Source organism: Oncorhynchus nerka, linkage group LG13 (assembly GCF_034236695.1).
Source record: "Oncorhynchus nerka isolate Pitt River linkage group LG13, Oner_Uvic_2.0, whole genome shotgun sequence".
NCBI lineage: Eukaryota > Metazoa > Chordata > Actinopteri > Salmoniformes > Salmonidae > Oncorhynchus > Oncorhynchus nerka.
The window spans coordinates 65,511,413-65,537,805 of record NC_088408.1 but is presented as its reverse complement, the minus strand read 5'-3'; the positions used below and the strand labels follow the sequence as shown (position 1 = coordinate 65,537,805).

The 26,393-nt window shown below is 43.9% G+C and overlaps 1 protein-coding gene across 2 annotated transcripts in view; it reads right to left on the bottom strand.

Annotated features, from left to right (window-relative positions):
- The window catches only part of LOC115139891 (multiple epidermal growth factor-like domains protein 9), a 34,643-nt gene that overhangs the window by 2,188 nt on the left and 6,062 nt on the right, over positions 1-26,393 (bottom strand). For both annotated transcript variants that reach the window (XM_029677735.2, XM_029677734.2), the window contains exons 2-5: positions 19,219-19,417; positions 12,485-12,624; positions 11,065-11,214; positions 72-341 (exon numbers count right to left, since the gene is read on the bottom strand). In XM_029677735.2, coding sequence (XP_029533595.1) covers positions 72-341; positions 11,065-11,214; positions 12,485-12,624; positions 19,219-19,417 — 759 coding nt within the window. The remainder of the gene's footprint in view (positions 1-71; positions 342-11,064; positions 11,215-12,484; positions 12,625-19,218; positions 19,418-26,393) is intronic.

Below are 26,393 nucleotides of genomic sequence, written 5' to 3'. Positions count from 1 at the left end.
TGCATTCAGCTACTCATGGCACACGCAATATACTAATACTCCTCTGCACCAAATTATTGGATGACCCTTACCTGGGCGGGTGCAGTTGTGGGCGCGGGCGTCCCCTGTGAAGCCGGCGGCACAGAGCTGGCATTGAGGTCCCGTGGTGTTGTTTGTGCAGCTCAGGCAGTGGCCAGTATCAGGTTGGCAGAGCTGGGCCGAGCGTGTCGGGTCTGCGTTACCACTGCAGTCGCAGGGGACACACCCACTGTTGGCACTGTAGAATCCAGCCTTGCACCGGTTACACTGCTGACCACTGTATTCAGACAGGCACTGGTCACACACTGGGAACCCATCAGAGTCTAGGCAAACAAAAAAACACACAAATACAGTTGAAGTCAGAAGTTTACATACACCTTAGCCAAATACATTTAATCTCAGTTTTTCACAATTCCTGACATTTAATCCTAGTAATAATTCACTGTTTTAGGTGAGTTAGGATCACCACTTTATTTTAAGAATGTGAAAGGTCAGAATAATAGTAGAGAGAATTATTTCAGCTTTTATTTCTTTCATCGCATTCCCAGTGGGTCAGAAGTTTACATACACTCAATTAGTATTTGGTAGCATTGCCTTCAAATGTTTCAGGTAGCCTTCCACAAGCTTCCCACAATAAGTTGGGTGAATTCTGACCCATTCTTCCTGACAGAGCTGGTGTAACTGAGTCAGGTTTGTAGGCCACCTTGCTCGGCCTACACATTTTCTATAGGATTGAGGTCAGGGCTTTGTGATGGCCACTCCAATACCTTGACTTTGTTGTCCTTAAGTCATTTTGCCACAACTTTGGAAGTATGCTTGGGGTCATTGTCCATTTGGTAGACACATTTGCGACCAAGCTTTAACTTCCTGATTGATGTCTTGATATGTTGCTTCAATATATCCACATAATTTTTCTCCCTCATGATGCCATCTATTTTGTATAGTGCACCAGTCCCTCCTGCAGCAAAGCACCCCCACAACCTGATGCTGCCACCCCTGTGCTTCACGGTTGGGATGGTGTTCTTCGGCTTGTAAGCCTCCCCCTTTTCCCTCCTAACATAATGATGGTCATTATGGCCAAACAGTTCTATTTTTGTTTCATCAGACCAGAAGACATTTCTCCAAAAAGTACAATCTTTGTCCCATGTGCAGTTGCAAACCGTAGTCTGGCTTTTTTATGGCGGTTTTGGAGCAGTGGCTTCTTCCTTGCTAAGCGGCCTTTCAGGTTGTCGAAATAGGACTTGTTTTACTGTGGATATAGATACTTTTGTACCTGTTTCCTCCAGCATCTTCACAAGGTCCTTTGCTGATGTTCTGCGATTGATTTGCACTTTTCGCACCAAAGTACGTTCACCTCTAGGAGACAGTATGCGTCTCCTTCCTGAGCGGTATGGCCACGGTGTTTAAACTTGCGTACTATTGTTTGTACAGATGAACGTGGTACCTTCAGGCGCTTGGAAATTGCTCCCAAAGGATGAACCAGACTTGTGGAGGTCTACAATGTTTTTTTCTGCGGTCTTGGCTGATTTCTTTTGATTTTCCCATGTTAGGCAAAGAGGCACTGAGTTTGAAGGTAGGCCTTGAAATACATCCACAGGTACAACTCCAATTGACTCAAATTATGTCAATTGGCCTATCAGAATCATCTAAAGCCATGACACCTTTTTCTGGAATTTTCCAAGCTGTTTAAAGGCACGGTCAACTTAGTGTATGTAATCCTCTGACCCACTGGAATTGTGATACAGTTAATTTTAAGTGAAATCATCTGTCTGTAAACAATTGTTGGAAAAATGACTTGTGTCATGCACAAAGTAGATGTCATAACCGACTTGCCAAAACTATAGTTTGTTAACAAGACATTTGTTGAGTGGTTGAAAAATACGTTTTAATGACTCCAACCTAACATGCTGACCAAACCTGACACGTCGCGTGCGCGAGCGTTGTAAAATACATTTTGAAATCCATGTTATTCAATTATTGCACCCACACTGCTCGCAAGTGCCCAGGAGCGTCTACGTTGCTAAGGGCTAACGCTTCGAACACACCGACTGTGTTTTGCGTCACTGCTGCATAACATTTTGCGCAGCTAGGCAACTATACTTTTGCAAATGGTCGCATGCGGTTGGACACATGGAGGAGAGAATCATTTTCGCAGTATCCTCAAAACGGTGTCTTTTTGACCCAACTGCTGACCGCTACAGTGACTTAAACACAAAAAGTGCTGCTTTGAGACAAGTGTCCATGATAGTAGGATTGCCAGGTCAGTTTAGTAGTGAGCTTGTGCTAGATGTGGTTAGTTAGTGTTAGCTAACATGAGGTGTGTGTGTGTGAAAGAAAGTCAAATAAATTATGCTAGTTACTACCCCTGATAACTTTACCAAATAATCATGTTTGAAAGAGTGTGAGTGTGTATGCTAGATAAATAGTAATAGAAATGGTAGATACTACTGTACCCCTGATAATTGGTTCAGATAAGCGTGTGTGTGTCTATGTGTACAGTAGGTGACATGTCCATGATAGCTATCTAATAACTATAGTTATGGTAGGTAATGGTTTGGCTTATCATGTTCATGTCTATGTAGAAGAAGAATGTAGGAGGAAGTGGAGAGGACTCAGGGACAGGTATCAGAGAGAGAGAAGGGCAGAGAAAGAGAAGAAGAGGTCTGGGTCAGCAGCTTCAGGCTAGCAGCCTTGGCACTTCTGCCACATTCTTTCTTTTCTGGATCCATTTATTGTGCCTCGGGCAACGAGTGGCAATTTTACAGCCAGACCCTCTACTACGTCATCCACAAGTGTTGTTGCCACCGGTGCATCAAGACCCTCAACGTCATCTACAAATGCGACCATCACCTCCACCGGAGGAGTGAGACCCTCTACAACATCATCCACGAGTATGACCACTACCGGTGACCATGGAAGATGATGAAATGGAGGAAGCACCTCTGGATCTAGGACCACCTGAGATTATTCTGAACCTCACGGAAGTGACCACTGAGGACCTCGTTGAACAGGATGTGGCCGTGGAGAGAAACAGAGAGAAACGAAGAGGAACAACGTCACACCAGGCGTCATCGGAGGTACCAGATCCACTCAACTCATTTCAGCAGAGGCTCTCCTACAAGCCGTCGAGAGGGATGCAGCCCAACCTGATGCTCACAGGAAGGAGGATGAATGGACCCTCTTTGCCATGAGCCTGGTGCCAACACTGAAGAGGCTGCCTCAGCAAAGAAAAGCAGCAGTCAAGGTTAAAATGTATCAGCTGCTTTTCGAAGCCGAGGTCAATTGTACGTTTTTTTCTCTCCACATCACAGGTAGTGTCATAAGTGTGCGACAGTGAAGTAAAGTAGGTCATTTTTACAGTATATACATGTAGGTTAATTGGTATTTCAGATCAAAGTATTAATATGAGGCAAATGTATAGCTGTTGTTTCTGGGTTAGAAAATATCCTAAAACAGTTTGCTGTCGAAATATCTGCCTGTCATATTCATCTTTAGATCTGAAATACAAATTCCATGAGTAAACAGCAAGTATTACCAACTTTACCACACTGTTCCTATATTTATGCCACTAACTACACTATGCAAGCAGTATTTAGTTAACATAAATCTCACCTTTTATGGTGTCATATTATGTTAAGCTTCTATGTGTTGTTTTTCTCTTCCCTTTCAGAAATGGAGTCAATTTGGCCAACCAGCTCACAGGAAGGACAGGAAGAGGAGTTGTCTGGTTGTTGTTTTGACCTCCCTCATTGTACCTTTCTTTTCACACACGTCAGTTCTGTTTAAATTCAGTCAATTCATAAAGTCATTTGTTTATAAAGTATTAGGATAGCATTCATTAGTGTTACATAGATTTCTGAATTGAAACTCATACGGAATTTTCACAGATGCTCTTGGTCTCTTACGAGACTAAAGGTCAATATATTTCTTTCATTTAAAACCACTTGAAAACCAGGGTGTTGAAACTTTTTGTGAAGTTATGTTCCATCGACTGGTCCATGACGTCCAGGGGCCATTTGTTTGTTTAGCTGGGTTATGGCTACATATTATTCCCTTTTTTTCAGAGACAGAGACACACACACACCTCTTCATACCTCAGATCTCCAGTGCCCTGCCCTCTCTCTCTCTTTATGGCCATGTCTGAAGTTCCCCTACTAAGTCTAGGCTTTATGAGTAGTCCCTGCATCGGTCTGCAGTTGTGTCAAAAATACATGCTCTTGCTGTTTTCTTAAGATTACAGCCTACACATTAATTTAAATATATATATATATTTGACATGCACGCGCACACACCTCTTTCAATAGTTTTTTAGTGTTTTACAACACACATACCTGTCATGTTCTTTCCTGTACTTGAATACTTATTCAATTATAATGTTTTCATAGTCAGTTGTTTATGAATATCTCATTTAGACTTAATCTGCTTATTTCTTCCCTATACCTTTGCTGATCTAAGACAAGATGAAAGTAAAAACACATTCTCTTCCTAATGAGTTTTTTTCCCACCTGCATTTTGTCAGGCCAGTGAACATGGTGGTAAACTGTACTATTTGTATGGACCCTAGGTTACCCTTTTCCTTTGTTATCATACTAACTATATGTCGTATAACCTTAATCAGTGCTCCCGCTCACCTGATGTACCATGCAAGGCGTGTATAATACTGACGTTAATGGGAGAGGGAAGGGGTTAAGGTGTGGTCTTTACTCCCAAATTTCACTTAAATATAACTTCCAAATGAAGAGAGACAATGATACATAAAGTAATCTGGGGGAAAATGATATTTTATGGACAACGGTGGATGGTTCTTAAAATAACCTTTATTTTACGGGGCTCTTAATAGAGCCGTTTCACTCCACGGCATACTGCCATGGGACTTCACCTGCTGGCGATGAGAAGTAGGTGGTCAGCTTCTCCCTCACCTGGAGTGCCTGTCAGGGGGGCGTTGTTGGCACCTGCCCTGGTGACATCAGGAAGGTGACCATTTGGCGTGCCCATCTCCATCCGGAGCGCCTCCTGGAATGAACTCCGCAGGTAGTTGTGGAGAAGACATGTGGCCTTCACGCAGGCATCGACATTTGAGGGGCTGAGACCAAGTACTCTGATACATTCTCCATCGGGCTGCCAGAATCCCAAAGGTGCATTCAACAACTAACCTTGCCCTGGACAGTGGTTTGTTAAAGATCCTTACAGGCTTTGGCAATGGCAGCAGGCGTTCAGCGTAGGGCCTCATGAGACTTAAATGGAAGGCCTCATCGTCAACGAAGACGTGGGGAACAGGTCCCAGGTCTTCAGCCCCAGGGAGTGATGCAGGTGGTGGAATATCCAGGGTGCCATCCTGAAGTGCCTGGCCAAAGGCAGTCTCGGAGGGTCACGCCATCACTTCCCTTGCCGTAAGCACCAACATCGACAACACGGAAACAGTAGATGGCATCTACTACAGCCAAGAGTACAACTGAATATGTACCCTTGTAGTTGTAGAATTGCGATCCTGAGCACGGTGGAGCCTGGATTACTACATGTTTCCCTTCAATGGAGCCAAGACAGTTGGGGAAATTCCTCTCCAGGAACTCAGCAGCGATGGCCCTCCAGTCTTCCTCCATGGGGACAGGCATGTTTTCACCAACCAGACAGTCCCAAATGGCTTGTGCCACAGAGGGGACAATGCCTGACACCGTGGACCGTCCAACTCGGAAGATGAATCCTATGGTCCTGTAGGAGTCCCCTGTCGCCAAGAATCTAAAATATAATTCAATATTGTGTATAACTTGAATTCCACCCACATATTATATCTACTCATATAGCTACCTCATTACTGTTTATTATGCTCTACTAATTAGATTGTACTACTCATCAACCATCATTAACAATGCCTTGAAACAGTACAATTCAGTCTATGACTATATCAATAAACTGTCCAGGCCAACTCTACTCTTAGAAAGAATGGTACTATCTACTTAAAAGGGTTCTCTGGCTGTCCCCATAGGAGATCCCTTTTAGGTTCCAGGTAATACCGTTTTTGGTTCCAAGTAGAACCCTATTGGGTTCCATGTATTGAGTATTATACCTGGAACCAAAAATGGTTATCCTATGGGGAAAGCAGAAGGACACTTTTGGAACCTTTTTCTCTAACAGTGTATGTGAGTCCAATAAGAATGTAATGAATGACTGTAACTGTCTTGAACAACAATGGGTCCTGGAGAAGACTAGCCTACCTTCATCAGGGCAGAAGGTACCTTTCTTTTCATTTGGTAACATAATTAAAAAATGATTATAAACCAACTTTGGGAAAAGTTATAGTCCCAATGAACATTCTGTAAAAGTACATCTGATGTCAAATAGGGACTATTAACTAGAGCCCTTTAGCTAGCTAGGTTGCACATAAAAACAATGTATCAAATATCAATCAATTATGGTATCAAAGGGTTTAAAAATGTACTAGAATGTAGCTTACCAGAGACAAATCGCCAGGCGTTCAACTGGGCTGATCGACTCCCGGTAGTTGTTATTCATCCGGGTGATCCTGGCTCCAACCATCTGGAGCAGGTGATCGAACTGGCTTCGGTCCAGACGAAAGTAACTTCGGAATTCCTCTCCAAACAGTCAAAGCTCTTGAGTTAGACGGTGGAACTCCCCTGCCTGCTTTCGGGACTTTAACCATCTCTGGACCCACATAGACCTGCGCTTTCGGCGGGGCTGGTCCCGGCCCAACAGCGCGATCAAGACCACCTTCCTCAACGTTGGTCTCATTGTTGAAAGAGCCTACTCTGCTATCTCGACTATGTATTATTGCATTTCGCTCCAAAACTCCATTTTGGAGGGAAATTATATTATAGGCTCTCATAATTAATTTGTGGATGTCATCGAATAAATAATATACTTGGCAAATAAATTCATAAAAATTTTAAGAAATTATGCAATCAAACTGTTTTTCTGTAATCCCACATTTTTACTGAATATGTGTGCAAAAAAAAAAATCTACATTCATATTTTGCTACTTTCTATGAAGTCTACGCATACAATTTGATGCATACGTTTCGATAAATCTAATGTGTGCACCACACAGAACGCACTGTGCGCAACTGCCTCTGTAACGCAATGCTGCAAGGCAAATGCAGCGTTCCATTGGAAATGAATGTACTTCTGGTGTATCGAAATGCAATGACACAGTCGATGTGTTCGAAGCGGAAAACAGAAGTCATTCCTATTTCTGACGCAGATCGCGCTGCAAGTCCTGCCTCTCCCATCTTCTCATTGGTTTGTAGAAGCAGGTACCCACGTGCCATCTCCTCATTGGTTATACCCACATGGGTGATTGAAAGACGAACTGTTTTGCCGGTCGTCGTAATATTATGAACGTTTAGATGCCAATCACCATATAAATTCAAAGATGAAAAAGCCTGGAAGGAGGAGAGATGACTAGAAACGATTCGGTTGACCGTTTTGTGTGGATTAATTGTCAGAGTATAGGACCTTGTGCATTTCAGGTAAAATAACAACTCAATGTTTATATCTCAGGACAAATTAGCTAACAACAGCAAGCTAGCTAAATAGGACAAATTAGCTAGCATGTGCAAGCTAGCTAGCTAAATTGCCATACATGTTTAATGCTTTTCGACCTGTCCCCAAATTAATGTAATTGGTTCAGAGTTTGTTTTGATATTTTAACCTGCGTGTCGTGACCGCGTTTGGTATAAGAGACTTGGCTGATGTACCACCACTAGGTGGCACCAGAATGCCAAACACAGATTGGTTTGAAATACTGCACAACGCAAGCCCTATGGCAGTGTCTCTAGTCTAGGCGACTATATAAGAGTTCCCTAGCTAATAATACAATTGTTTTTGTTGCTCAGATACATTTTAAAGCTACCCCAAAAGTTTCAGAGAAAAGATTCAACGATAATAATAAGCCATTTAGCAGAAATGTGTACCCAAAGAGTTTTTGTGTGGGTGGCTCTAATGGGAATTGAACCCACAACACTTGTCGTAGCAAGCACCATGCTCTGAGCCACACACGACCACCGATGTAATCAGAGAAAGATATGGCTTAAGTGTGGAACAAACACTGTTCCACAAACACAGGTCTTTACAGCCCGGAATCAAATTCACTTTAATCGTATCTAAAGACAGAGCATCCTCATCACTTCTCATTATCATGAGATGTCTGTCTCCTCCAGGGTCAGCGTTCTCCTCCAGCCTCTGGTCCTTAGTAATATGATGCTACTAGACAGTGCCCTTCATTCTCTTCTAATGGCTTCACTAACTGTTATATATCCCCTTCTGCTGTAAGCACATCCATTAAGTACCAGGAGGTCTGACACCAAATATTATTGAGTATAATAATCAGGCTTTCTACATGTCATTAGTGTAAGTGTGGATCCCCTCCTAAGCAAGGTAATATAGAAAATAGCCACATACTTATTGGTACCCTAAATGTGTGCTGGCTTAAGTCTGCTTAATATCATCCATATCTAACTTTCCGATTTATGGACCCATATGTGTCCACAACAGACACACTTTCCAAAGCGACAATTCAAATCCTAGATGAGAGCTAGACCAATAAAGTCTAGGAGTGATAACACCTCTTATCTATAGGCAGTCTGATTGGTCGGGTTTAACCCTGGGTCGTTGTCAGTGGAAACGCTATTGTCAGAGGGAAACGTGTTATATCACCAGGAGAGGCAAAGGACCTTCACATACAGATACTGACTCAACAACCTGACCTGGATATTTACCCAGTACCATCCTCCCTCACTACTGCTACAGCCAGCTCAGCCACTTCCTTTTCATGCACGCACACACACACACACACACACACACAAATAAGTCAATGTTTTATTAGCCTTAGGATGAATGAGTCAAGCCCTTATGTACCTTTGAGAAAAGAGAAGCTACACACAGATCATTTAATCTCTCTCTCACGGTACTGCATTGTGGATTAGTCACTGTTGCCAGGGCAACCTCTGAGGCTTTTGTTGATTCCTCACACACAACATTATCACCCTACTGCTGCAAGGTTAATTTTTTATTTAACTAGGCAAGTCAGTTAAGAACAAATTCTTATTTACAATGACGGCCTAGGAACAGCGGGTTAACTGCCTTGTTCAGGGGCAGAACGACAGAGTTTAACCTTGTCAGCTCAGGGATTCGATCTAGCAACCTTTCAGTTATTGGCCCAACGCTCTAACCAGTAGGCTACCTGCCGCCCCTAATTCAAGGTGCTGTGTTGTGGTGCCACCCACCCCCTCTGTTCTACTGCCTGACTAGCTTGCTGTGAAGTGGCCTAGCTGTGCCCAGGATGTTCAGTGCGATCTATGTTCAGCTCAACCTCGGCCTGGCGTGTCCACCTTCCACTCCCTGTCTCCACATGGCTGTTGCCAGGCTGCTGGGACCCAATGGGAGGCCGTAAGCAGTCACATGGCTGCGGCTGATTGGTCAGATCAGAGGTTGGGAGGACAGTGACAGACAGACAGACAGACAGACAGACAGACAGACAGGGACAGACAGGGAGTCTACGTATGTCTGTGGCTCCAAGGCTCAGGCCTCATCTGCTGAGGTATCAGTTTAGTATGGATACAGACCTATACTGGCTTGCTTGGTTAAAACATGCTTAATAGCGAACGTGTCTACTTGAGACATTTGGGAATTTGCTGATGTGAGGAGACCCATCCACTGTCAAGAAGCCTAACTGTTAGGCCCTAACAGACCAACACCAGCAGGGACAAGAAATTTGGGATTAAACATCGTCAACCAGAGGGTCCAGATATTGACACTTTGGCAAACCATCACAAGTAAATTGCAATTATCTGTGAAAGACAAGCAGTATGCTTGCGAATGGGGTTCTAGTAATGGGGACAAAGCCTTCATCCCTGGCAGTGACTGTCGATGGTGCTTCGCTGTTGGAGAGTTAAGAATAGTGGGGGAACGCTGTACTGACTGAACATTAACCTGTCACAATAATTAAAACAAAGATGCCATGATAAATAATAGTGTAATAGCCTAAAAGTTATCGTTACCACATGTCAACCCCATTAACAATTAACGAATGGACTTGAAAATGTGTGGAATGCTCTCCAAAATGCGCTATGGATCGACATTTTGTGAAGGCAGAGATGAGTGGCCGAGTCACATCAATACAGTGGACGCGTCGATTCAGGTTACAAGTGTAGGCCTAATGAATGAAAATCAGCAAATGTTTTGGGTGTTTTGTTACAGATGTCTTTTTCCATTCCCCAAATGGCGTGTGCACAGTGCAATGAAGCCTACGGATGCGGGGATTATTTTAGAGCGGACGAACGTGCGCAGGTAGCCAGGCTTACAGGAGCATTTGGAGGTGATTGACAATCCGATGAAAACATCATGACTGATCATGTTTATATACCCTGATGAAGACAGCTTGGTCTGTGGAAACGTTGGTTATTAAATGGCATCTGAGCTCCTAGAGTGTGCAGCGCTCCGTTCCCTTTTCAAGTGTTCTACTCCGCTAGCCAGCACCTCGCCTAAATTGGTGTACGTTTCTTTCGCCTCTTGGTTATGTTAATACCACATTAAAAGGTAATAGATTTTGAAAGTTGAACGACAAATCTTTATTATTAGGCCTAAAGAGATGGTATTAGATTAATAGGGACTCTACACTGGGTGTACAAAACAGTAGGAACACCTGCTCTTTACCATGACATTTTACTGATCAGGTGAATCCAGGTGAAAGCTATGATCCCTGTTAAATCCACCTCAAATCAGTGTAGATGAAGGGAAGGAGACAGGTTAAAGAAGGATTTTTAAGCCGGGAGACATGAATTGTGTGTGTGCCATTCAGAGGATGAATGGGCCTAAGTGCCTTTGAACGGGGTATGGTAGTATGTGCCAGGTGCTCCGGTTTGAGTGTGTTCAGAACTGCGACGTCCAGCCAACCTGAGTCAACGGACCAGCATCCCTTTGGAATGCTTTCGACACCTTGTAGAGTCCACACCCTGACGAATTGACTGGCAAGGGGACTAATATGGTGACCTAAGAAGGGCACTACTGAGGCAGGGGATAGTGGCTACTCACCAATGTGACAGGTGCCAGTGGAGGTGGTGTTGGAACAGGGGCAGGGGACACAGGCATCGGTGGTGGCAGCACCAGAGCTGCAGTAGAATCTAGGCTTGCATTCCTCACTGTTGGGTCCTTGAGTGTTGGCCTGGCAGTTCAGACAGATGCCTGTGGAAAAGGAGAGAAGTTATGGTTCAAAGTTAACGTCCATTTCCTATGCTTACATGTTTTGAAAACGGGTCTGTTTCTCCAATGTTGGGACTATGACATATGGTATTTATTGACCACACCTGAACGCTGGTGGCTTTGTTTGTATAGTATAGAAACCATTAATCCAGAAAATACTACTATCCTGCTGATTTGAGCCCCAGACTGTTTAGTTGGCTGTTACATAGTAATAGAGTTGAAAGGTTTTTGTGGAAAAGGAACCAATACTTCTATATGGGATATAAAATGATTCTATATAGTGGGACATTGCAGATGTTCTCTAAATGAAGGAATACAGTAAACACTATTGTTGTTTTCTGTCCTTCTCGATAGAGGACACCTCACGATAGAGGACACCTAACTATCACTCTTATCTAAAAAACAATGACCCTATAGAAGTAGGAACAAAATCAGCTTGATTTTCCAGTATTCAGATTGAAATGGAACCGGTCACTGTCATGTTAATCTGGAAGAGACATTCTAATGTGTTTTGCATAACCTCATGTTTCTTATGTAACACTCCCTGGCTGACAGAGGGTCATTGTCCATGACATCAGACCTGAGCTAAGGAAGTACACCCACAGCATTTATCATTCTTCTGCATCACAATGGCAGACAGAGGGGTTCAACAATCCCATCCACCTTGACCCTCTCCAAGCCTCTCAATAGCTGTCCACTCACACAACGATACACAGGATGTGACACGGACACACACGGGATTAGTGTGTAACAGGTCATCAAATGGCTACCCAGACTATTTGCATTGTGTGCCTCCCCCACATACTACCTCAATTGGGCCGACAAACCAGTGCTCCTTCACATTGGCTAACTGGGCTATCTGCATTGTGTCCCCACCCACCAGCCACCAACCCCTCTTTTACGCTACTGCTACTCTCTGTTCATCATATATGCATAGTCACTTTAACCATATCTACATGTACATACTACCTCAATCAGCCTGACTAACCGGTGTCTGTATGTAGCCTCGCTACTTTTATAGCCTCGCTACTGTATATAGCCTGTCTTTTTACTGTTGTTTTTATTTATTTACTTACCTATTGTTCACCTAATACCTTTTTTTGCACTATTGGGTAGAGCCTGTAAGTAAGCATTTCACTGTAAGGTTTACCTGTTGTATTCAGCGCATGTGACAAATAAACTTTTTGATCTGATTTCAAAGGGTGATTGTTGTGGTTTGTAGATAGAAGGTGTGGTGTAGTGGATTACTCACCCGATTGCGGGTGGCAGTAGTTAGTAAGGCTGTTGCACTGACAGGGTTGGCACCCAGTGCTGCTGAAACGGAAGAAGCCTGGGTGGCACTCGTCACACTTGGGCCCGTACACTCCCGTCTTACACACACACATTCCTGAGCTGAAAGAACAGGAGAGCACAGTCAGCATCCAGCATACGGTCACATCACATACTTTGATCCTTCTCTATTTGATTGTCCAGCCTTTATGTTGTGTAACAGCCGAACTGTACTGCTGTAATGGTGGGTTTGAGAGCTCTCTACAGTCTGACAGGGAAACTGCACTATTTGGTTAGGATTGCATTAGCCATGACATTCTGTGTCCAGATTATTCTAACGGTTTCACACACGACATCCTGTAGGTTCCCCCTGAGTGGTTTCTCCCATCAATCCATCTGCTATCCATAACACGCCTTGGCCGTTTTGATTCAATTAAGAGATTGTTGTGGTTGTAATGTGTAACTTGTAGTTTTGCTTTAAAAGAAAATGAAAACCAGATCCTTCCCTCCGTGGTGAACAGAGCACAGCTACTCCAGATGGGTTCAATGGCATAGGTTAGGCCAGCCCCCCATCCTCCACAGTTCAAAGCTGTCTACTTAATTCCACTAACATGGTTGGCATGTTCTGGGGGCAGGGCAGCATGGTAGAGTCTGGACCAGACTGGAGCACTCTAGGAACATCTGGTCCAAGGCTGGAGACTGGGAGCCTGCCTGGATCCCACAGCCTACAGGCCAGCCATGATAATGCTCAGCCTCACAGGGCCTCTTTCTGCCAGGCTTTCACCTCATATACTCTATTAGACAGTGACCTTGAGGAGGGAATGGGTCAGGGTACCTGTGGGATCCTCTTCAAGCATTCAGCACCTCTCAAGGGCTCTCAGCAAGACACAAAAGGACAAACCCCCTCCTGCGTAGCCCTCTCTCTTGCTGGGTAGAAAGAGCAGCTATGCCTGAAGAGAAGGGGTTTAAGAAAGATCTGTCTCGAGCAATAACTCATTTACACCCAGTTGTCTCTGGTCATCGTGGACTGACATGCAGCTCATAACTAACCCTGAATGGTACTGTGAGAATCTGCAGGGTTGGCCTATAATTTTTAAAAAAAACAGGCAAGTCATTCATTACAGAGAATTCCCTGCGGTTTTGATTTAAAGTACAATTTTTTATAGAGAATTCACTGTAGTTTTGATTACAGTACAATGCCTTTTGGAAGGAGATGAAAGTAATCAATGATTACAAAATGAAAGGGAAGAATCAACACAGTTTGTCAACTGTTTATTGTCTATGTAAATCTCTGAGGTAATAAAATGGCGGGCTAAAACTAAACAATGGGTTAGTGTGCTGCTGCTGATGATGATGATGCGTATGATTGCTGACAGCTGGAACTAGAGGGTGCTTTCTATTTGATTATCCAGTCTTGCTAGAGCCCACATAAATCCAATTCAACTTGAGCTCTTTAGCACACCGTCGAGCTTTGAACATCACTTATTTCATTCGCTAATGTGTTCTGTCCTAACGCCAACATACTCCATTGCATTTCACCTGCACATTCCACCTACTGCTGTGTGGCCAGCCTGCGAAATATTCAAGCTGAAGCATATATTGAATTAAACAGCACATGAGACACTGGGGTGGGGGGCTACACTATAGGCTACACACGCGCGCTCTGATTCCAAATCGTCCTGTGTGCTGATCCCCGAGTCTCAAAGGAAAAACACAGCGCGATGAGTCACGCCTGATCACTCCCTTTCACCCAAAAGATCAACCGAATAGATCTGTGGACTACAACAAGCCAATAACAACCAAGCCCAAGAAGTGACAGAGCAGTTGCCTTAATGCCTTCCCATGAGTGCGTGGGCCTTATTCAAATGAAGCCTAATTAAAACACTGCTATTGATGCAAATGTTATGTTGATGGTAATGCTTAATGGACTGTGTGTAACCTGATGGGAAGAACAAGGCTTTAAGCAGCTCGGAAGGAACACAGACAGAGACACACATAATTTTTTTTTTTTTAAAGAAGACAAAAATACACCATCATATGACTCCATGGGATTGGAGGCGGAGAGGAGAAAGCTACAGTAGCAGTAGACTTGGAGAGGGAGCCATAGGAATGTGACACAGTAGAGAAGTAAGAGCTCTTTTCTGTTCCTATGGTTGCAAAATTCCTGTCACTTTGTCAGGTTTTTCAGAAATCACATTTGAAAGACTCCCGGAATCAGGAGGGAATAAGCAGGAAATCCAGAATTCTCCAACCATCATTTCTGGAAAACCTGTGGATTTTTGGGAAAGTTGCCAGAATGGTAGCTTATTTGGTTAAAAAAAACAGACAAGAAATTTGGAGGCAGGTTCCCAGTGTCACTGTCAGTGATTCAGTCTCTCTGATGTAAGAAGCTTTTCTTTTCTGGCCAAAGGGAGCAGATGGTGAGACAATCTCATAGTTTAATGTGTTTTCAGTGAGACGTAAACAGTGTTGTACGACAGCACTGATCTCAACCTTGGTGGCCCAATTCCCCGACTGTTATCACCACCCAAAACCAACCTGTGATGACACCCTAGAAGCCCCCCATCTGTGGTGGTATCTATTGAGCCACAATGAAACGTTCAAACCACCACCCACGTAGTGTCACTAGGTGGAGGAGGGGGTTGTTTTTGTGTGTTTTCATTGGGCTTCAGGCTGCGTAGCCCAGCCACTCTGTTCCGTGTTACAGACGCATGTTAACTAGGTCAGTATTACATGGCAACCAGGCTGTTCGGCTGTTCTGCTGCTGCCATGGTGATGCCGGCCATAAGTTGCTTGCGCATGACTGGGGAATCACAATAGACTGAGCACATATCTGTGCTGACTGCATCCTCTTTAACCACAGGGAAACAGCAGAAGTCAGAAATGCAGTCTGTGTTCTCATACACACAATGCTGGGGGAGAATGGTCCCCAGTCAAGAAAGACACACACTGTTCTACACTAAGCATGTTTTAGAGTCAGGGCACACTGTCAGATCTTCAGAGAGAGAATGTTTAACAACATCAAGGGCCAAGAGTTGTGATCCATTCCAGAGCACCCCTGGCTCAGGATCATACATTGGGCCTGTTATGTAACTCAGCTCAGAGTAAAGCCTGGCACAATGTGCTGGCAGACATGGCCACTGCACTGCACTCCAGCCATTAGAGCAACAAAGCCTCCCCATTGAGTCCTTGCCTCTAATACAGCATGGGATGCTGCCACCTGCTAATGTGAGTGTTGGGTTGGTCGCCTGCAGTGGCCTGTCACTAGGGCTCTTACTACACAGCACTATCCTTTTCGTTCTTCCTCCCCGTCAGAGAAGGCACCCAGCTGTGCTGGTGTAACATATACCAGGAGAGTCCTGTGACGTTTGGATTCCAATGCACCAACCTACTTCCTGCACTCCGGAGCCAACTGCATGCACCACTAGATCAAGAGGCTAACATGTCGCTCTGGAGAAAACAGTAACAGTTAATTTCAGGTGTGAAATAAGGACATCAATGCACTACGGCTCCCCCCACAGTGCTCTGCTAAACTGGTTCATGATGACATGACCCCATCAAAGGGAAGGGAGGATATTGAGAGGGATCTCCCCGGTTTCCCATTGATTGCCCCAGTAATGTCCAATCAAACTCGCATGAAAAGGGAGAGGTGTGCGCCGGAATCCTTGAAAAGAGTGCTTTTTCAACTAAATATCCTAAAATAAAGAAATTAAAGCAGCCAAAACACATTTACACCAAGGTGTGTTTTCATAATCATACAAAATGGCTCGCAATCTCTCAATTCCTTCCTGACAAGAAATATGCAAACATAAAAAAGTATTATTCAAATTTGTTTCGGCTACTGTATTAGAGAGTGAGACTAGGCGGAAATAACTGCCCCAAATCAATATTTCATTACAGACTGTGTTTCCATTCCATAGAGGACGAGGGTGAAAAATAAATGTGGAACTTTAAAAACAGTGCCCCTAAGGATTGGCCCAAATAAACTATTGATATAACATTTATGGCGAAAGGAAGTCATTTGAGCTAGAACATAATTGTTTTTGGTAGTATATTGACATAACTGTGGAGCTAAATCATGGTAGTGGTTTATAGAGCAGTACCACATCATATCAGAATACAATCATTCATTTAGTTGCTAAGATACAGTAATATGAAGCCTCCTACTATGTCATGCTACTGTCTCTTAGCAACAGCTTGTTTTTCCCACAGGCTTGAGATTAGTCCCATTTCTATCAGACTGTCTCTGTGCAGCGGTATCTGTTCGTCAAGCCCCCCAGCCTACACAGAGAGACAGAAAGTGCAGTCGGCACGGTTTCCAATGCTGCACTCCTTATTATTTCGTATTGAGGCCCTAGATGAAGCAGACTACAGGAGGGCATCAGGAGTACGAACGGGTGCAAAACCTATCCTGTTAGGCTGAGGATTAGCGTCAAATCACCTTCATGTGTTGAGGTTGTTAACGCAGATCGTGATTTAGAAAAGGGCTCAAGACGAGACTGGCCAGGTTCACCTCCTGCAGTCTGCCATCTGTATATGTACATATACTGTATGAGCATATTGTCATGAACTATCAGCCGAATAGGCACAGGTCAAGTCATGATCACTAATCATCACGCCTGAAAACAAATTATCAACGGAAGGCTCTGAGACAAGCTCACAGTTCGGTAGCTTTTGTTTTGACTGATGGGCCCTGTGGCCAAGGATCATTTCCCGGTTTGTTGTTGGTCCCCTGTGGATCTAGTTTGGTAAAGAGCACAGCGGGACACAGTAAGACATAGCTTCTTACAGATGAGTGAATGAAAAAGTAGCAACTTCCTACCAACGTGGTCTAGTAGGCTGGGAACCAAGCATATTCTTATAGCAATGTAGAGCTGCTACCAAGAGGAGCACATCCTTCCTATGCAAGATAAAAAGCGACGACGACTGAAACCGAAACAGTACATCTCATATTGAGCTTCAACTACAACGAATACCTCATCAACCTTCAATGGATTTACCATGTTTGTCTGAAGAGAACTGTGGCTATACTTTAAGACTATGGCACTATACAGATCAGGTATATGCTCATGCTTAACCTAGATCCGGTCAGTTCATGTCCTTGAGGAAATGTGAAGAACAAAGAGCTCAAGTTGAAATCCCAGGCAGGCAGCTCTGATCCAGACGTCTGCAAGCCAATGACTTCCTGGTCCTCTCCCAGGTTCCAGGCTGGAACAGATCAGTATTATGCTGTGATCTGGAACCAGTAGGTGATTAGTTTAATCCAAGCTCTCTGTTCCTGGCCATGCAATTAAATAGACCTAAGTGAAAACACACAGACACACAGAATTCCAATAGCAAATGTGATAGAATGCCAAATGGCAAAGTAAAAGATGAATATGACTGTAATATGAAAGGTTGGAGTGTCCATCAGTAAATGAGAGGCATCCTCTAAAGCAGGGCTGCCCAACCCTCTTCCTGGAGATCTACCATCCTGTGGGTTTTCAGTCCAACCCTAATTTAACATACCTGATTCTACTAATTAGATGCGCAACAGGACCTTAACTAGCTGAATCAGATATGCTAAATTAGGGTTGGACTGAAAACCCACAGGATGGTTGATCTCCAGGAAGAGGGTTGGGCAGCCCTGCTCTAAAGCATGAGGGAGGCTGGGGGGGGGGGGGGGGTCTGGGAGCCAGCTAATCTGTGTAAATCACAGTGTTTACCCACTGGGAGAGAGCTGGCCTCGCCTGGGTTAGACCACCACTACGCTAGCTGGGTTAGCACTGGGTAGGCTCAGACTGTCTGAGCAGGATCATATTATGTGGGCTAGTGTTACTGCGTGAGGGCAGGGCTAGCCCCATACGCTCCTGCCCTCAGAATAAACCCCTGGCCTAGCTGCCCCTTCACCTGCTCCTCAATGGATCTATACTCTACTCATTCCGTTTTTGTGGTAAATTAGGTTCTCTCCCTGAATTTGAATCCTACAGCTTGAGCCCCATGTATATTCCTACATGAATGTACAAAATGTTTGTCATAAACTTAATTTGGCACAATAAAACAAACTCTATGTTATCTACCTGCTTGCTGTATGTTGACAGTTGATTCACAGCCACTGGGCATTAGAAACATCACAAGGATGTTCACTCAGCTTTCTGACCAGACACATTCCTTTCAATGGTTCAAAAACCAAAATACGACAGCTATTTTTAGCGTGTTCCTAAGCCAAACAAGCTGCCTCTCTCCAAGTCACACTCTTTCTGACACTGTAAGGCTGTATCTGAGGCAGTGTGTTGTTTAGCTCAGGATATGAGAACCAACCGAGGTCTGGCGAACCAACTGTCTCTCGCTACAAAGGCCAGGGGGATGGTGGCCTGGTCGGCCAGGCTGCTGAACAAGACCAGGAAGATAATGACTCCACAAGATGGCTCCAGTATATTATAAACACTAGAGATTTGAAGCTGCTCTAACTCTACAACATCTTGTGTGATAAGTTCATGTATATTTCAGAGCAGTATCTTTTATGCACAACAGTGTCTGCTAAATCAGTCATTCAAACAGTTTTTATACATTGTGATTTCTAAAACTACATCTCCCTGTGCTTTCGCCAAAGATGCAGTAGATAGGGACCAAAGAAAAATCTGAATTGATTCTGGTTTGGTAGGTGGTACGCTCTACTGAATGTATAGTGTTTAATTCCCAGTGCCATTAGTGCACAGAGGAAGCAAGTACTCTTACCTGTCACATAGGTGGTTGACAGCGCCGTAGGAGTCACAGCCGCAGGCTATGCAGCTGGTGGTGCCATTGGTGAAGTGTCCTTCCTCACAGTCCTCACACAGCAGCCCCGTGTACCCTGACATGCAGACACACTGGCCTGTCTTATTGTCACAGTCATCCACGTCTAGAACACCCTCGCTGCTGCAGTTACACAGAGACTCTGCAGGGACAGAGAGGAAGAGAGAGGGGGAGATTGTTGTGATACGGCACCACTAGGATATTCTGTACACACACATATACTATGAGAAGTGTCAGATCTGGATGACCGTGTAGACACTGCCGTGTGGGCATGTATTATTTATTTGAGCTCAGGTATGATGAGCATGGAGTCCGAGTGTTCCTTCCACCTCTCTCCAGTTTGTTTCCAAGAGAGAGATGGAGGGGGGGGCGCAGAAAATGAGGAGGTAGGATAGAGACCGACTGTTGATGCATGAGACTATTGCGTTTTTTCCCGGGGGACAAATGTGAAATAGTAAAAACTGCCTCATGACATGCATAGGAAATAAATACCGGGCTGCAATTGGTGTGCAGTTGAGCACATGTGGGCTGTTCTTACATGAGAGGAGACCGGTTGCTGCTACTCACACAGCCTAATTTACAAGAATGGTGTGGGAGGCTGGGGGAGGCAGGGCGGCTGCACTCTGTCATACCGTAAACCATTATACAATACTGTACATTGAAAGCTGAGAACAAAAAATGAAATGTTTGAGGAATAATGTTAATTGCTGAATATGTGTCATATTATGCACATGACTAGAGCAAACAAACAGTTGAAAATCCATAGTGTGTTGACAAGGTTGCTTGTCCTTGCAAGTCCATGTAGAGGTTGAAATTGAAACAAATGGGTGTTGAAGTAAAACAGTGTGTCCTATGATCCAATATGGTATTGTGCTGTGTTGACTATTAGCACACTACTGTATGTTTCAGTGCAGTGAGATAGGAAGGGTTTGACCTTAACATAGTAACTTTTGTCCAACATTACTGCTCTAAACGTTCAGAACACATTGTTGTGCTGTCTTCTCAGACATCGGCATAGCCATTAGAGGGGATTTAATGTCATTTTCTGCAACAGTAGCGTCGTCAGATCAGCGCTCTCCATCTCTGGCCATTGTTCCAGCTTTATGTAACAGTGAAAGGGCATGGTTATGCAAGCCTGGAGAGCACTGTCAGCTTTCTATTTGTTCAATGAAGCCATCTTCCCTGCACAACCCCTCAGACTGTGTGAGATCCTGGGCCGTGTAGCTGCCAATCTTGCTCGATTGGGCGTACGAACGCACAAGGTTCCACTCTGTTGTATTAGATTTGACCCAAACCTGTAGTTTTTAAGTTAGGCCAATAAGTGTCTTTGGCATATTGTCTTGCAGTATTAAGGCTACTACAAGCTTCACTCCACTGATCTACGTGCGTGCGCATGGGTGGAGTGGGATGTTGGGAAGGCAAGGAAGAGTCGCCTTCCATTGCTTAGACGTTGCACAGATCGAACAATGAGCCAGATGTTTCACCAGGTGTATAAACTTGAAGCATCCAGTTGGCACTTTTAGAGCGGCGGCAGGTAGCCTCGTGGTTAGAGCGTTGGACTCGTAACCCAAAGGTTGCAAGATTGAATCCCTGAGCTGACAAGGTCAAAATCTGTCATTCTGCCCCTGAACAAGGCAGTTAACCCACTGTTCCTAGGCCATCATTGAAAATAATCATTTGTTCTTAACCGACTTGCCTAGTTAAATAAATAACAAATACAAATCTCCCTTACCAACAAATATGGTGAGGAGAGGAAGCCCAGTGGCCGGCAATGAGAGAAGGATGGATTTTGGCATACATTTTTTTTCCGCAGTTGAAACATTTGATCTCAATTCAAATGAATTAAAAATGAAAAGCTGACTTGTCTTGAGTCAATAAGTATTAATGCCCTTTTATTTCAAGCCTAAATAAGTTCAGGACTAAAAATGTGCTTAACAAGTTACATAATAAGTTGCATGGATTCACTCTGTGTGCAATAGTGTTTGAAAATGATTTTTGAATGACTACCTCATCTCTGTACAAAACAGATACAATTACTTGTAAGGTCCCTCAATTGAGCAGTGAATTTCAAACATAGATTCAACCACAAAGACCAGGGAGGTTTTCCAATACCTTGCCAAGAAGGGCACCTATTGGTAGATGTGTTTTAAAAAACATTGAATATCCCTTGGAGCATGATTACATTATTAATTATCATTGTTGATAGACAACTATAATTGTTTCACCTCTTCCACACTGGCTTTATGGAATTCAAAAGTACAATTCTTGTCTTTCATAATTTGGTCCGATATACTTGGATGTGTAGTGTCAGCGTTTGTTGCTTGCATGTCATCCCTAAGTTTGCTTATCGTGCCAATGAAAAAGTCATTAAAGTAGTTTGCAATATCAGTGGGCTTTGTAATGAATGAGCAGAGTTGGCTTTTTTCCCCAAAAATGTAATTTAAGGTGCCCCAAAGATTTTTACTATAATTCTTTATATAATTTCTTTGTTTCATAGTGTAGTATTTTTATTTAGTTTAGTCACATGATTTCTTAATTTGCAATACGTTTGCCAATCAGTTGGGCTGCCAGACTTAACTTCCATACCTTTTGCCTCGTCCCTCTCAACCATACAATTTTTCAATTCTTCATCAATCCAAGGGGATTTAACAGTGTTTACAGTCATTTTCTTAATGGGTTCGTGCTTATTAGTAACTGGAATAAGTAGTTTCATAAATGTGTCAAGTGCATCATCTGTTTGCTCCTCATTTACACACCACAGACCAGCAGCGTCTGGTTGCTCCTCATTACACACCACAGACCAGCAGCGTCTGGTTGCTCCTCATTACACACCACAGACCAGCAGCGTCTGGTTGCTCCTCATTACACACCAAAGACCAGCAAATATTCTTTACATCATCAACATAGGAATCACTACATTATACACTATATTAGGCCCAGCATTTGGAACTTTGGTTTTCCTAGATATGGCTATTATATTGTGATCACTACATCCTATGGATTTGGATACTGCTTTAAAGCAAATATCTGCAGCGTTAGTAAAGATGTGATCAATAGATTGATGATTTAATTCCTGTGCTGTTTATAACTACCCTGGTAGGTTGACTGACATGATCCAGGTTGCAGGCACTGGTTACAGTTTGACGTTTTTTTCCTGAGTGGGCAGCTTGATATTTAAATCACCCAGAAAATATACTTCTCTGTTGATATGACATACATTATCAAGCATTTCACACATATTATCCAGATACTGACTGTTAGCACTTGGTGGACTATAGCAGCTTCCCACAAGAATGGGCTTTAGGTGAGGCAGATGAACCTGTAGCCATATTTACTTCAACAGTATTTAACATTAGATCGTAAGCTTTACAGGAATGTGGTTCTGAATATACAGTCGTGGCCAAAAGTTTTGAGAATGACACAAATATTAATTTCCACAAAGTTTGCTGCTTCAGTGTCTTTAGATATTTTTGTCAGATGTTACTATGGAATACTGAAGTATAATTACAAGCATTTCTTAAGTGTCAAAGGCTTTTATTGACAATTACATTAAGTTGATGCAAAGAGTCAATATTTGCAGTGTTGACCCTTCTTTTTCAAGACCTCTCTAATCAGCCCTGGCATGCTGTCAATTAACCTCTGGGCCACATCCTGACTGATGGCAGCCCATTCTTGCATAATCAATGATTGGAGTTTGTCAGAATTTGTGGGTTGCTTGTTTGTTCACCCGCCTCTTGAGGATTGACCACAAGTTCTCAATGGGATTAAGGTCTGGGGAGTTTCCTGGCCATAGACCCAAAATATCGATGTTTTGTTCCCCGAGCCACTTATTTATCACTTTTGCCTTATGGCAATCATGCCATCATGCTGGAAAAGGCATTGTTCGGCACCAAACTGTTCCTGGAGGGTTGGGAGAAGTTGCTCTCGGAGGATGTGTTGGTACCATTCTTTATTCATGGCTGTGTTCTTAGGCAAAATTGTGAGTGAGCCCACTCCCTTGGCTGAGAAGCAAGCCCACGCATGAATGGTCTCAGGATGCTTTACTGTTGGCATGATACAGGACTGATGGTAGCGCTCACCTTGTCTTCTCCGGACAAGCTTTTTTCTGGATGCCCCAAACAACCGGATGCCCCAAAACAGTGACTTTACCCCAGTCCTCAGCATCCCTGTACCTTTTTCAGAATATCAGTCTGTCCCTGATATTTTTCCTGGAGAGAAGTGGCTTCTTTGCTGCCCTTCTTGACACCAGGCCATCCTCCAAAAGTCTTCTCCTCGCTGTGCATACAGATGAACTCACACCTGCCTGCTGCCATTCCTGAGCAAGCTCTGTACTGGTGGTGCCCCGATCCCGCAGCTGAATCAACTTTAGGAGACGGTCCTGGCGCTTGCTGGACTTTCTTGGGCACCCTGAAGCCTTCTTCACAGCAATTTAACCGCTCTCTTTGAAGTTCTTGATGATCCGATAAATGGATGATTTAGGTGCAATCTTGCTGGCAGCAATATCCTTGCCTGTGAAGCCCTTTTGTGCAAAGCAATGATGACGGCACATGTTTCCTTGCAGTTAACCATGGTTGACAGAGGAAGAACAATGATTACAAGCACCACCCTCATTTTGAAGCTTACAGTCTGTTATTCGAACTCCATCAGCATGACAGAGTGATCTCCAGTCTTGTCCTCGTCAACACTCACACCTGTGTTAACGACAGAATCACTGACATGATGTCAGCGGGTCCTTTTGCGGCAGGGCTGAAATGCAGTGGAAATATTTTTGGGGGATTCAGTTCATTTGCATGGCAAAGAGGGACTTTGCAATTAATTGCAATTAATCTGATCACTTTTCATAACATTCTGGGGTATATGCAAATTGCCATCACACAAACTGAGGCAGCAGACTTTGAAAATGTATATTTGTCTTTCTCAAAACTTTTGGCCACGACTGTAGACCGCAACACCGCCTCCGTTGGCATTTCTGTCTTTTCAGTAGATGTTATAACCATGTATTGCTACCACTGTATCATCAAAGGTATAATCTAAGTGAGTTTCAGAGATAGGCGGAATATGAATGTCATCTGTTACAAGCAAGTTATTGACTTCATGGACCTTGTTTCTTAGGCTACATATGTTAATATGGCTACTTTTAGCACTTTTCTAGATTGCTTTACTTGGAAGCTTATCAGAGGTAGACTTACTCATGTTATTTACATTGGAGCTGATAGCGCAGGGTGAGCTGCATAAAGTGATCTTCCTAATATTGCACACCACCTCAGTGCTAACAGTGTACCTCTGGTTTATAGGCTCATGATTACTGCTTACAATAGCAGTAGGATAAACAGATGTATTCAGTGCAATTAAGGGTACATAAATTAAATTACCTACATTTGTGTTTGCCAATGCCCTGAAGATCATGTACATTTGATGCCGCATTATGACGACTCATTGTCACAATGGTAGGGATTAACTGAGCTGGTCTTGGATCATTTACCAGTCATTGTTTCAACGCAGCATTGAAATGCATGGACAGAGTCCAGGAGCCAAGATGATTTGGATGGACTCTGTCATATTGGTAGAGTATCTTCTGTTTCCAGAGGGTGTTAATAAAAGTGACTCCAGCAGAGCTACATTAGTCTTTTAGCCAGATGTGTAATCCGTAATCCGTTTTTTTGTAGTATTTTAATGCTAAAATCAGTAAAAAAAAAAAATAAAAAAAAATGTTCTGAGCTAGCCCTCCTGATGTCGTTTGACCCCACATGGACTACGGCAGTGTCAGCTCCCTGCATCTGTGGTAGAACAGTCGGAAGTAGCCTTGTTATGTCCTGTTCTCGTGCTCCTGTGTAGAACAGGGTTTTTGCCTTGGGGACTGAGATATTTTTCACCACAGAGCTGCCTATGATGACAGTTGGTGATGTTGAATGGGCCGGTCTCTCAGGTAGCCTCACGGTCTGGTGAGACTGGGAGCTCCAAGGATCTGAACCAGAGATAGAAGCCACCGGAGAGGGAGACAGAGCCGAGGATGAAGACGCAGGTACCTCTGGATCCGATCTTGATTGGGAAGCCACCAAGGACGAAGGCGCCGGAACCTCTGGATCCAGGGCGGCAAAGCTGTTTCTGGTCTGTGTCAGTTCCAGGCTCAACATCTCCATGGAGACCCCGTTGCCAGAGGTCACCTTCTTCGACTTCCACGGCGAGTGACGTTTCTCCATGGCTGGTTGGTTGGGTCAAGATCAGCTCCATTCTCCAGAGGAGGGGGAGACCCCTTCGGGGATGGAACCCTACCTTGCAACGGCCAGTCGGCTGTGGAGTGCCGGCATAGTGGCGAAACTTCCAGCAGACCAGAGCGGCATCCAGCTACTGGGGTGGAAGAAAAATAAAATGTAGGTGGGCGTGGGTTCCCCAGTAGCTTATGTAGGTTTGCTACTTAATTGCTAAGAGTAGCTACTTCACTCCTGTAGTCCTCCTCCGCAAGCAGTTGCTACATTGAAAGTCAGCGTGGTCCACATTCTTCCGGAACAAAGCAAAGTAAACGCAGCTCCTGCAATGCTGGAAATGTTCAATAGCGGCCTCCATTTGAGAACCGCCGAGCCAGCTAGAGTAGCTGGGCTTTCGGGTCTCTCCCCCATACAGAATCTCGCAGGACCCCGGGACAGATAGCAGCACTCACAGCAATTGATCCCAACACAGTCGCAGGATTCAAAATAAAATAACAGTATATAAAAACACTGTCAGCTTTTAAACTGAGGTCTATAGTTCAGGTTTCAGTTTCGGCGTTTGACAGCATTCAAGAACAACAAACATAGGTGTGTTGAACCTGCCTGTGGTTGCGGTGGGGATATCTATGAATATACCCAGTCACTACAAAGATACAGGTGTCCTCCCGAACTCAGTTGCCAAAGAGGAATCAAACCGCTCAGGGATTTCACCATGAGGCCAATAGTGACTTTAAAATTGAATGGCTGTGAAAGGAGAAAACTGAGAATGGATCAACAACATTGTAGTTTTCAGCAATACTAACCTAGTTGGCAGAGTGAAAAGGAAGCCTGTACAGAATAAAAATATTCCAAAACATGCATCCTGTTTGCAACAAGGCACTAAAGTAATACTGACAAAAATGTGGCAAAGCA